Genomic DNA, 12,477 nt, shown 5'->3' with positions numbered 1-12,477 from the left:
TATTTAAAGAGACCAACGATAGCAAAGCAAGACCGTATATGAAGCCGAGTATCCAGTTCTAGACCATATTTTACGCTCTTAATTTTAATGGTGTGAGTAGTGCTACTAAAATTAAAACAATTCCCCTTGGTAGGAAAACCAGCTGCTTATTTGACGCCAGTCCTGAGACTGTTGCAAACAATGCGAAGGCTCTTTCTGGTGCCCCGGGTTAATCCCCGCTGTTCTGAGGGTGTCTCCTTTTTTCTGTGGGATCTTTGCCGAATTGCCCTTCCCAGGGCAGGGCTCGTGACTCAGCCTGGTCAAACCCGATTGCTGCGTCAGGCCGTCGGAGGCTCTGCTGGAGCTTGCTAAGCCCACGGGCATCTGACAGCGAGGGACGGGTTTCTGTGGCGAATGAACACTAGTCCTCTGAGACAGGACCTGTAAGGGCCAGGCTAAAATGTAGCGGAGCCGACGTTTAGCTGCCCTCAGAAAGCCTGACTGATAGTTCAGTTCTCAAGATCATCTGGGAGTGGGAAAGGGGTGCTTACTGGCATGTTTAATTAATGGTAGATTCTCACACTTGACTGAAGGCCTAAGCTAAAAACTCAGTTGTTACTGAAAGCAGAGACTGACGGAGAATATGTGGCATGCCATCTAGCTGACAAGCTAGAAGTGACTAGTGGGAAGAAAGCATTTCCCACCATGATTTACTTCTTATTTTCAGGTAGCTTGGGGAAAAAGCAATTTCTTATTGCCAAGCAATTTGCTTTTTACTTACATTCATTGATGCCTTTCATATTTTTGGAATGCAACCTAGTGAGATGCAGGATGGACAGAGGTCCTGGAAGTCTGCAGAGAACACCCTCTTATTTTCCTTTCCAAGAACAGAAATTTCTGAGGATTGAGTTTTGGGTACTACAGACTGCTGAGTTTATGTGGGGTGAATTAGTGGAAACTATAATAAAAATACAGTTAGATATAATACTTTGGTTAAATATGATATTTTGCAGGAGAGCCAATAGGGCTTCTGCAGAGGGAAGCCACACTCCACAAACCTCTTGGACCAACTGACAGCTTTGTAGGAGAAATATCCATCAAAAGCTCTTGAATACAGAGGCGTGATCTCAGTGCAAAAGGTCCCTGTGCAGCAGATTGCTGAAACGTATCCTGGTAAAATTTCACAACAGGCCTGCTCTGTTTTCACCCTCTTTCCTAGGTGTCTGTTGTTGGCTGCTGTCAGGGATGGAGTGCTGGACTGGACTTTTTGAGCCTACTCAGAATAGCTTTTCTTATGTTTTTCTGCTACATTAATAAGTATTCTTTATTCTTCCTCTGGTATCAAAAGACCAATCGCAAATGAGATTTTGCTGTGCTTGGTCACAGTCTGTGTGTCAGCTCTTTTCTTTGCCTGTTCTCCTCCCTACGTCTGTATGTGGGTGAGCAGGCACAGCTCAGCAGCTCTCAGGCCTTGCGAGTAGCTGTTTATGCAGAGAATCGTGCTTAGGGATGCCTGTTGCACTCTGACCTTTCTTTCAAAAACTTAGTTCACCCTTATGCTAGGTAATCATTGTTGATAGACGATCAAGAACTCACCTACTATGGCTCCACTAATGTCCTCGCATCAAATATTAGTATGTTTGACTAAATATAATTCCCTCCTCTCAAATCAAATATGGAAATAAACCATCAAAAGTGTGTTTTAACTTTGCGTATTTCATGCTGTCATAACCAATAGCAATGATTTTTACATATATAAATAATAATAAATGTTTCTTTCCTAGGTATGCCTTGCAATAGCTCATTATTCTCAGCCAACAGATCTCCAGCTCCTCTTCGCATTCGAATATGTTGGGGAAATATATCATAATCCAGGTAAGTATGAAAATACTAATTTTTTTTCTATTTTGTAATATGTAATTTTAGTAGGACTTTGAACCAGAAACAATGGCAAAAAGTATTTGAGGCTTTCTCCAGGGATATTTAAACTGGCTTGTCCTGCACCCAGCTTCTTATTTTTGGATGTAAGCCAATCATTGTGATAGACGTTAACTATCAAAATCGAAATAAATGTCTTTTGTTTCTGAAACAAAACAAAACTGCCAGTGTCAGCATGAATACTCTTTATTTCTCAATTCACGCCTCAGTCCTCCTATTGTGTGCTTTTGATTGGTACTCTAGGTACCTAGCTGATCTCCCATCAGGCAGGTTTGCTCACCTGCCCTTCTATTGGGAATAAGTTTCTCTTCTGGTGGTATTGCAGGAGGATTTGTGCAACTTGGGACTCCAAACCTTCTTTCCTAGAGGCTTACTAGGCAGTTCTTCCCACTCAAAACCTCCACCACCCCCGCTGAGTTGGAGCTCACCCTCTCTGCTCAAGGCCAATCTCCAACTGAACCCTGTCAGTTAGGTAAGCCTGAAAAAGATGCCTTTGGAACTTCATTTCTAGTGTAACGCTGTGAGGTCACTGCTTAGTGTTCCCCAGCCAGTACACAGCTCAAAACCAGCAGCTCTCGCGTAACAAGCCTCCCAGGGCAGAAAGTGCCACGGAGGTGCGCAAGTACTGACTCAGCAGCTGGCATTAGAAACTATTGATCTTCCTGTTACAAAACTTAAATGTTGTGGAATTTGAGCTCAGGGCCTCAAATTGGCACAAAAACGGATGCTTTCGTGCAGGTGCCTGCATGACTGCTCTGTATATGCAGATGAAATGTGTGCATGGTTATGCTGTGCACGTAGGAAGGCATATAGTTTCTCACCTGATAAAACTTGGGCAGTTATTAAGGTCCATGTATTTTTTCTTTAGCTTTTAAAGTACTGAGGAGGAAGCCAATTTGCAGACAATTCAGTGTTGAAGTGGGTAGTAAGCAAAATGTTGGTCTGTCACAAAGTTGCCCTTACTCTGTGCTTAAAATACCATTTACTATATAGAAGAAAATTTAGTAGAGAAGTTATATAAGGTGGGTAAAAAATGTTCCTTTGCGGCAGCAGACCAGGAATGGCAAAAGCTAGTTGTACTGCTGTGCTGCAGTTGTTGGAGGAAGGAGCTTGAACTACTGTTGTTTTTTTGTTTTTTGTTTTTAAGTGAAAAGTTTCCACACAGTAAAGTGAACTGTGATGTTTGCAGCATAGATCTCTGGCTTTGCTCTTACAGTTCCCATACTGTGTTTTACAACTCTCTTTCCCTGCTAATCCTGAAAGAACAAAAGTTGAAATATTGCCTTTGTGCTTCCTGGGGACCATAAAGAGCCTACATTGCTTTTGTATATATATGTACATCGTTTTTCCCCAGGATATTGTTAATAATTATATTTCCTGCAATTAAAGAGTAGAAGTGTAATGATATATTCTGGCAATTATAATATTTCTCTGTATACTGTGTTTGAACAATGAGTTCATTCTGATTTTAATAAGAGTTTTCCTCTGAAAAACATAAAAAGTAGTCTGAGTACTAGTGGAACAGTGAAACTGATAGATGCAGAAAGTATAAACAAAACCATAAGATGACAGGAGAGCCATAACCCTGTTCTCTGCTTTGAGCAGGCACATATGGTTTTACAGATGCCTGCTAAAGCTAGGAGCTTTCATGGGGCAGATAGTAGGGGTGGATCTCAGTTTATGCAACTTTCAACTAAAAATTTATTCCCAATTATCAAAAAAAAAAAAAAAAAGAGAAAAGTAATCTCCTGTGACAGTTGACTGCGTCCTTGGAACCTAAAGAACGATGAGCAAAAGGCATCTTCTGCATGAGTAACGGTGTCTTCTTGATCGCTCGCCGCAAAACGGAAGGGCATTTTTGTCATACGTTAGGAAGTATGCCTTTTCAAACAGTTCTTAACTTGGTCTTTGATTTATTTTATTTGCTCTCAGTGCAACAGCTTCTTCTGCATTTTTATACTTTTTGAATGTAGTAACTTCTCTAAATAGTAATTTCTAAGGAAAAGCTGTTGAAGTTATGTAATAGTTGATATGCATTGATGAATTTTCTTTCCCTAGCAAAGAAGGTGAATGGAATAGACCCAGGAGGCGGTGGTGGCGGCAGCAGCATTGGCAGTGCCAGTGGTCAGCAGACACCTTTGTTTGAAACTTACTCTGATTGGGATAGAGAAATCAAAAGGACAGGTGCATCAGAGTGGAGAGTTTGTTCAGTCAATGAAGGTTATATGATATCTACTTGGTAAGTTTTTCTTACAACACAAGCAAGCATGGAAAAAAAACAAGGCAATTGTACTGTCTTTTCCTGTCTCCCAGCATGTATCTATCTCCTCTATCCTATCAAAACTCCTGTCAAAACCTCCATTCTCCTTACTGGTGCACTTCACCTCTTAAGCCTCCCGCTCTACGGAGAGGTCCTCTGTCGGGAGATCTTGCAGGTGTTGTCATTATAAGAAATGTAATATTTGGGAAACATTTATAATCTGGCATCTGCTGCTTTCATGCTTCTGCACTTCCCTCTGAGACATGCAGGTTTCTGAACAAATACATCTGAGCTGCACCAATAATGAATGACATGTAAGATGCTGCAGACATATAGAACAACTAGGCAGTACTGTGGCATTAGGAGCTGGTGCATTGTAGTTTACCAGAGTTGGAAAACCAGCAGTGCTACAAGAGAAAAGCTGTTAAAATCCTTATGGAAAAAGTAATCTTTTGTATCTTATTTTTTCCCCAAGCCTTCCAGAATACTTTGTGGTCCCATCTTCCTTAGCAGATCAAGACCTTAAGCTATACTCTTACTCTTTTATTGGGAGACGAATGCCGGTAAGTGTAGTCTTTATTATGTTACTCTTCACGGTCATCATACAGTATTTATCTTAAAGATATATATGCAGATCAACATAGTTTTCTGCAGAGTTTAAAAAAAAAAACTTTTTGCATGGAAAAAGGCTAACCTGTTCTTTGTTGTTTGTTTCTTTCGTTTTTTTTCCCACATAAGTTATGGTCCTGGAATCACCCTAATGGGAGTGCTCTTGTAAGAATGGCCAACATTAAAGATGTACTGCAGCAAAGAAGGATTGATCAAAGGTAAACAATCAGATAAAGTTGTTCTCTAACAAGACACAGTATAAAGCAAGTGGTGATTGTGTGTAATACACAGAATAATTTGTAATTGGGATCATACTTGTTGCTTAATGTTCCAGTGCAGTAGCTTTTGAGAAACAAAAGCCCTGAATAGTTCTGGCACAATTTCTATTCAAGGTCCGTTTCATTTGGAATAATTAATATTTTTTCAAGTTTTAAGGGTTGTGCGTTTTTAGGCTGCTAATGTTTCAGAAAGAAAGAATTTCTTGATAAATACTTAGTTTAGGACTAAACTTACTCTTTTGCATTGATATTATTATAACATAAATTTTGTGGGTGGAGAATTTCTTACCTGCTTCAGCAAGACGCGGTAAGAATTATTTAATTTATTTGTGGCATTTTGAAAATGTAGTTTTATAGATTTAGTGCCACAATGCAAACAGTATTTCTGTGAAATACTTCACGTTCACTGTCCTTGATGGAAGATGAAGGCATTTAGAGCCTTGCATAAGTAGCTTACTCGCTTGGTATTTCTTTGCTCAATTTGTTGGGTGGTTTTTTGAAGATCTTGTATTGCATCTGTTAGGCTGGAGTACTGAGTCTTATTTGAATCTCTGTCAGATTTACTGATGCGTATACTTCAGATGTGTTCTGTTTATTTAGCCTAGATAAATCTTTCTAAAAACCGTGGAAAATTAGAAATTGAATAGTGATGAGTTATTAAATCTATAACTTGTTTCAGCAATCCAGTGTTTGCATTAATTAGCAAATATCAAAATATTTGAGCCAGTGACTTTACAGCAGGAGCAATATATTTCCTAAATACAAACCAGGACGTGGGTTTTTTTTTAATGACAGGCATGTTTTTGGTTGTTTGCAGTTTTAGACTTTGGAATGTTTCTTAGAAGGCTCTTTCTCCTCTCTGCAATAGGAAACTAACAGATTCTTCTTATGTTTTTTTTGTTTTTTTTTTTAAATTAGAATTTGTAATGCGATAACTCGAAGCCATCCCCAGAGAAATGATGTTTACAAGTCTGATTTGGACAAATGTCTCCCCAGCATCCAGGAAATCCAGGCTGCACATATCAAACTCAAACAGCTGTGTGTTAATGGTAGGCTGGACTGTAGTTCTTTCACAGTTGGTTATTTTCTTGAAATACAACAATTCTAACAGATCTTGTTAACCAGAATAGTTATCTGAAATTATTCGGCAATGTTATTACTTTCCTTATGACAGAGCCTTTTGAAGAAACAGAAGAGAAGTGGCTATCCTCACTGGAAAATACTCATTGGTTAGAGCATATCAGGTTTGTACCATTACTAAAATGATGGTTAGTGGGATGTGTTAATCTTTCACCAGCGTAAATAAGCATTGAATCAATCAAAGGATTCTCTCTTTTAATAAACAAATAAGGTAAATGTAGATATCCCTAATTTTCACATAGAGAGTGAACCTATGGTATTAATTATTGTGTCACTATCTTCTCTTGTCTAGATCATTTCTTAAGCATTCTGCTGAACTTGTGTATATGATGGAATGTAAGCATGTCTCCGTAGTTCTACAAGGTAATATAACCATGTAGCATGCCATAACTCTTAGTATTAGCATGATAAAGTAGATTGCATCACGTTTAGATGAAATATGTTGTAACCTGTATACATAAAGCCCACCATTTCTAAATATTTCAGGCATCTGAGGATTTAGAAAGGAAGCAAATTTTATTATGTACCTGGACTGTAGCATAGTCTATAGCGTCAAAGGAATATTTGAGTCGTTTCATTTTTTCCTCTGATAAAGAAATAGTGGAATCCAAGCTATAGGGTGAACTATTACCTTGTCTTAATTAGGCTAATATTTCCTGCATAAGCAATATCAATATTTTTCAGAGGTTCCACATACAAAAACATTTCACTAACATTGGCTGCTATTGTGTATGTGCAGACATTTTCCAGAGCAGAAGGACTTTGAAAAACTTGCTGATAACTAGATCAGAAATTTTGTAAATTCTGTAATTTACAGAATTTCTCTTCAGCCGGTGTATGACGCTCTCCCCATATAATGGACTCCTAAAACCGCTTTAGCGTTGTGATAGATGAATGACATGCCTTATCTGATCATTACTTACAGAAAGAGTCCAAAAAATATCAGCCTGAAGTATTTTATTACTCCAAGGGTGGAAGATATGTTGAAACTTTCCAGCAACATGAACACCCTCCTTTTCAGCACATCTTGGTGTAAATACTGTGCTTTTGGGTGGGTATTTGATTCTTGATAAAGGCACTGCTCGGCTGGATACCACAGGAATCTTTACTATAGTATGAGTCTCAGGAAAATAAAGCTGTTTTTTTCTTCTAGCATTTTTGAAACTGGGAGAACGGTTACAACAACAAAAAGCATGTTTTAAAAGAAATACAGAGAAAGCACTAAACCTGTTTGCTGCTTTTTTGCCCTTTGAGATGTAATTCTGTATATGTATCTATACTTCATGTATGTCATATATTCTCTGTTATTCACAGAGGAAGAGGGACGGGACCTGAGCTGTCTCGCTGCTTCACTTATTCAAGTCATGCTGGATCCCTATTTTCGAACAATCGTTGGATTTCAAAGCTTAATACAGAAGGAATGGGTCATGGCAGGATATCAGTTTTTAGATAGGTGTAACCACTTAAAGAGATCTGACAAAGAGGTAAAATGAATTGTACTTGTGTGTGATAACAGCAGACAGTTAATATCAGCCTCAACACTTAGTCACACAGAAATACTGTAAGCTAAAAGATGTTTCTCATGCTTTACAAATTCATTAAGCTACCGTCAGAGAAAATGAGTTTTTGTCTTAAGACAGAGAGAAATTCTCTTTATCCTCTGTAGCCATTTGAGAATCGGTGAAACCCCAGGGGAAATCAAATGTTGTTGGATTTTTATGTCGCTACAGTGTTATACGTGAAAGTGTCTCACTTTCACATGAGCACAGCCCGTATTCTAGATTGAAATAAAATGAGTTCAGGATGTGTTGGGAGCAGGGGGGTTGTGTGTTTCGTGTGTTTTACCAAGGGCATCTCTTTTCTTTTCACCCCATTTTTCGGTATGGCAAGTCATATCCGTATGCAGAACTTTTCAAAGCACTGATCTGATAGAGAAGCAGTGGAGCTTTAGGAATACTGATACTCAGCTGCCAAACAGATAAATAGAGGGTAGCGCAGTGCTTGATACTCAGTATTTCCAGTCAGTGCTACTGTTGCTATAAACAAAGAGGACCCTAAGTTAGCAGCCTGTTTCACAACAATGCTCAAGAGAACTAGAACAACGGTGCCCTCGCAGAGTGGAGCAAACAGATGAACTGATGACCCCGTGAGCACTAGCCAGACAAGATAAGTGAAGGGGTAAAAGGAACTGAAATATCAAGGAGGGAATAACGAGAGAGCAGGCAACTTGACCCTAGGAAAGGATATATAGAAGAGTAAAAATGGGAAGAGGAAAATATTTTTAAGCCTTGGTATAAATGGTAGTTTATACTTTTGCCATTCATGGGCCAGTGCGGAAATAGCTAGAACATGTAGTGAGAAGTTAATGTGGCTGAATCACAAGCTCTCAAGTCATTTCAAGCAAGAAGTATTTGGGTTGTGAAAGTAAGTAAGGGAAAGGCTCATTTAAGGACTAATTGGAAACGATGAAGGACCTACAAGTTGGCAGGAAGCACGCTGTAGCTACATGACTTAAGACGAGAGCCCAGGAAAGAAGCGACTGGCTCCTCGAAGGGAAAGCAGTGGAAGGGTAGTGCTGAGAAGGTCACTTGACACAGTCGCTTGTGAAAGTGGCTGAACAGGAGTCCTAGGTGTTTCAGTTGCATGAAATCATGAAAAATACAATACTCGGCTTCAGCTTGTTTTCACTGTTAAGAGGCTTAACAGAGGTATAGCTAAATACCCTAATAGAGCACTGATTGCAAATAAATAGGTGTGTCTTGGGAAAAGCTGATGTAGATCTAATAACTTTCTGTTTCTTTTCCAAGTCTCCTTTGTTCTTGATGTTTCTCGACTGTGTTTGGCAGCTGCTAGAACAATACCCAGCAGCCTTTGAGTTTTCTGAAACGTACTTGACCATATTGTACGACAGTGCACGTATCTCGTTGTTTGGCACTTTCCTTTTCAATTGCCCACATCAGCGAGTGAAGGAAAGCACAGTGAGTATGAAGTGTTAACACCTACTTTTCAAATAAGTGACTTAAGCCTGCTCTTCTGGAAGTAACATCATCTAAGCTAAATGGTGTTCCTTAGTATTTTTCAAAATGTCACGCGCTGTTCGGAGTGTCCCTTGCAAGTGATCTTTGCCTAGGTAGTAACTAAATGTTCGTGAAGAAAGTTTTTTAAATTTTATTTTTTCCTAGAGAAGCATTGTTATTGTACATGGTTAGCGGTACTCCTCTAGGAAACAAATTCGTAATTTGGGAATTGGTAAAGTAGACTGACAGGCAATAACTAGAATTTTAGGTTTCAGGAAAACTTAAAAAAATCTGTTCATATGACATAATTGTTTACATAGTTGATTAAATTAATTCATTAAATACCTAGTGTCAGCTTAGTTCAAATTAATGCTTAAAATAGCAATGCACAATGAATGCTTATATAAAGATATTTAGAAAACCAACACTCAGATGTTTCTGAAAACTGCAGTTTGCTGGAATTCTGTGGAGAAAGCTTATGGTGGCCGTTAAAAGTAAATCTTACTGAGTTTTGTTAAACAGCTTCCCTTTACAGTTGCAGGTAGTAGCTGCCTTACAAAGAAATAGAATATTGAGAGACCATTAGTGTATTCTCCAAATAAGTTTTGCATTTTTAAGACTAAACAAATGAATAATTTAATATAATTGAAAGTAATTTTTGCTAAGAAAACATTAGTCCTGCCTCTGCGTTGCATAAATGAAAAGCAGAGTGCGGTTCTGTTCTCCAGCAGTAGACCGTCTTGTTGTTCTGCTGCTTTAATCTGCAGCTGCCTCTAAATTGCATTCCTGCTGTTTTTCACCCAGTAATTTTATGCACTGTTTTTATATTTCAGATTTGTGAATAAGCTTATTTTGTTTAATTTTTAATGTGCATAAATGTTACTTCTTGCAGGAATTTGCCATAAGCAAAAACATCCAGCTGGGTGATGAGAAAGGCCTCAGATTTCCTTGTGTTTGGGACTGGTCTCTTCAGTTTACAAGCAGGGATCGTCTGCTCTTTCACAACCCTTTGTATATCGGAAAGAGCGCACCGTGCGTACACAATGGAGCCGTGAAAACTTTTAAACGCTCAAAGGTAACGATGGTGGTTTCTGTCTGTGAATGGACAGTTCCTGTGCTTAGCCATAAAATGTTCTGCTCAGCAGTTTGCAACTGTGTAGTGTTTTACACCCTCATTGTAGCAATAGCAGTGTTACTTCTCTTAGTGGGGGAAAAAAAATCCACACTAATGATTTTCTATGGAAGTAAAGATCTCAGTTGGGGAACGCGAGGCTATTGCTGCGTTCCAGGGCGTTCTCTGGTAGAGCCGGGCTCACTGCCAATAATTACAATACTTCACCTTTAGAAAAGTGATGACATCCCTTTTGTTCCGAGGGTTGTCAGGCTTTTTTGCTGAATATTGATTGAATCATTCATTCATTGTTTCAGAAAGTTAGAAAACACGTATTTATTTTTAAAAGCCAAGAGTGGCCCTAGTGTTTCCCTGTGAGCCATGCAGTGGCGACTCATAAGCTCAGAGCTGTTTAGAGGCCACTTCATTTATCTGGATGGTGCATCTTAGGGAAGTCTGTGGTTGGAAATGAGCATAAAACTGGAAAATTAACAGTATTTATTTTCTGCAGAAAAACTATAGCTCAACCTTGAGAGGTGTCCCCCCAGCATTAAAGAATGGAATCATCAGTGAGCAAGAGTTCCTTCCAAGAAGAAATTCTTTGATACTAAAGCTGAAACCAGACTTTTTACAGCAAGCAGAGAGCCAGAGTAACAGCATGGAACAGTACTTCAGAGACTGGTTTGCAAAGCCTGTGGATCTGCATGGCGTAATTCTACCCCATGTCTCTGGAACGCAAATAAAACTGTGGAAACTGTGCTACTTCCGCTGGGTTCCTGAGGCCCAGATTAATCATGGTGGCTTCATCACTGCTTTCCATAGAGTCTCTTTGCTGGCTGATGAAGTAGACATGTTAAACAGGAATCTTCGACAATACAAAAGCAACTCTTCTTTGCAAGGTAACTGCTCAGAACTGGATCACAGCAGGATGTACTTCAGAGCAAATGGTTTGAACGACACTTCGGGGGCTCCAGACTTTCTCTCCTCCTCATTCCCGTTTTCTCCTATAGGGAACCTATGCAGACGGAGCATTCTGGGAACACCTTTAAGCAAATTTTTAAGTGGTGCCAAAATCTGGCTATCCACCGAGACGCTTGCAAATGAAGACTAAGATGTGATGCTTTAAAGGTTTGGGGAGAACATAGCAGATCGTTTTGTTTTTTCTAAGTTAACACTGCTAAATGCGGCATTGGAAGCTGTAATAATTTTATATACGAATATTAACGTAAGTTTTGCACAACTATTTAAAAGCAAAGCGAATCATGCTTCAAATCGCACAATTTTGTCTTTGGTAGTTCTCATCTACATGTCTTGTCTGGTTTCTGGTCCCTAAATCTTTCTATATATTTGTGGTTTGGCTCATTATGTGAGATGGAGCATTTCGTTTGCTAAATGAAAGAAAGGTTTGGTGTGGTCATTAATGAGGGGGTTGTGTTTGAAATAACTGTTTTCTCAGATTGTGACTGAAGTGAATCTTGTGTCAAAACAGATGATTAGCAAATCAAAGTAGAGTTAGGTGTAGCTGACACAGATTGACCGCACAAATCTGGGAACAAACTATTTTATCAGGTTTTCTTTTCAGGAAGAATACATATATGCATATGTACATACTAATTTTCTGTGACTTGATCACCCTACAAACACGTTAATGCAGTGTGTGTATCCATAGGGGGTTTTTTGTTCCCTTTTCTTTCTCTCCCCAAATGTATCCATTAGCAATTAGTCAGATTCATGCTCTTTGTCATGAGCTTGCCTTTAGGTCATAGGAATCAACTTCAGGACAATGCACTGTTAACCTTAAAACATTTACTGTAGATAATGGTATTGTAGTAGCCTTAGAAGTGCCTTTAATTGAGAAGAAATAGTAGCAAGAACACTCTAATGCAAATGAAAAAAAAAAAAAAAAGAACAACTTTTAAAAATGGATTGTTACGGTAAGGTCTTGTTCCACCCCCATCTCCCCTTCCACATTTCTGGAAATAACAGAAGGCCAGCTCAAGAGAGACCAGGTTTTCCTCTCTTAAGATTAAGCTTGTTTGTAAGTCTCATGAGTGCCTCACTGTTTTATTTAAGCACCTCAAATACCCAGCATTATATCCTGTGTACAGATCCTGATTCCCCCAACGCTCTCCTCATCCTAGAGTA

At 39.0% G+C, this 12,477-nt stretch overlaps 1 protein-coding gene across 1 annotated transcript in view; it reads left to right on the top strand.

Moving 5' to 3' along the window:
* Positions 1-12,477, top strand: part of MTMR10 (myotubularin related protein 10) — a 41,054-nt gene that overhangs the window by 26,644 nt on the left and 1,933 nt on the right. Inside the window, exons 6-16 of the mRNA XM_068957883.1 lie at positions 1,764-1,854; positions 3,976-4,156; positions 4,653-4,740; positions 4,916-5,004; positions 5,983-6,113; positions 6,239-6,308; positions 6,497-6,567; positions 7,519-7,688; positions 9,012-9,182; positions 10,114-10,296; positions 10,844-12,477. The exon at positions 10,844-12,477 is cut by the window's right edge and continues 1,933 nt beyond it. Coding sequence (XP_068813984.1) covers positions 1,764-1,854; positions 3,976-4,156; positions 4,653-4,740; positions 4,916-5,004; positions 5,983-6,113; positions 6,239-6,308; positions 6,497-6,567; positions 7,519-7,688; positions 9,012-9,182; positions 10,114-10,296; positions 10,844-11,443 — 1,845 coding nt within the window. The 3' untranslated portion in view covers positions 11,444-12,477. The remainder of the gene's footprint in view (positions 1-1,763; positions 1,855-3,975; positions 4,157-4,652; positions 4,741-4,915; positions 5,005-5,982; positions 6,114-6,238; positions 6,309-6,496; positions 6,568-7,518; positions 7,689-9,011; positions 9,183-10,113; positions 10,297-10,843) is intronic.

This window comes from Struthio camelus, chromosome 12 (genome assembly GCF_040807025.1).
Source record: "Struthio camelus isolate bStrCam1 chromosome 12, bStrCam1.hap1, whole genome shotgun sequence".
Classification (NCBI taxonomy): domain Eukaryota; kingdom Metazoa; phylum Chordata; class Aves; order Struthioniformes; family Struthionidae; genus Struthio; species Struthio camelus.
This window is presented reverse-complemented; position numbering and strand designations above follow the sequence as displayed.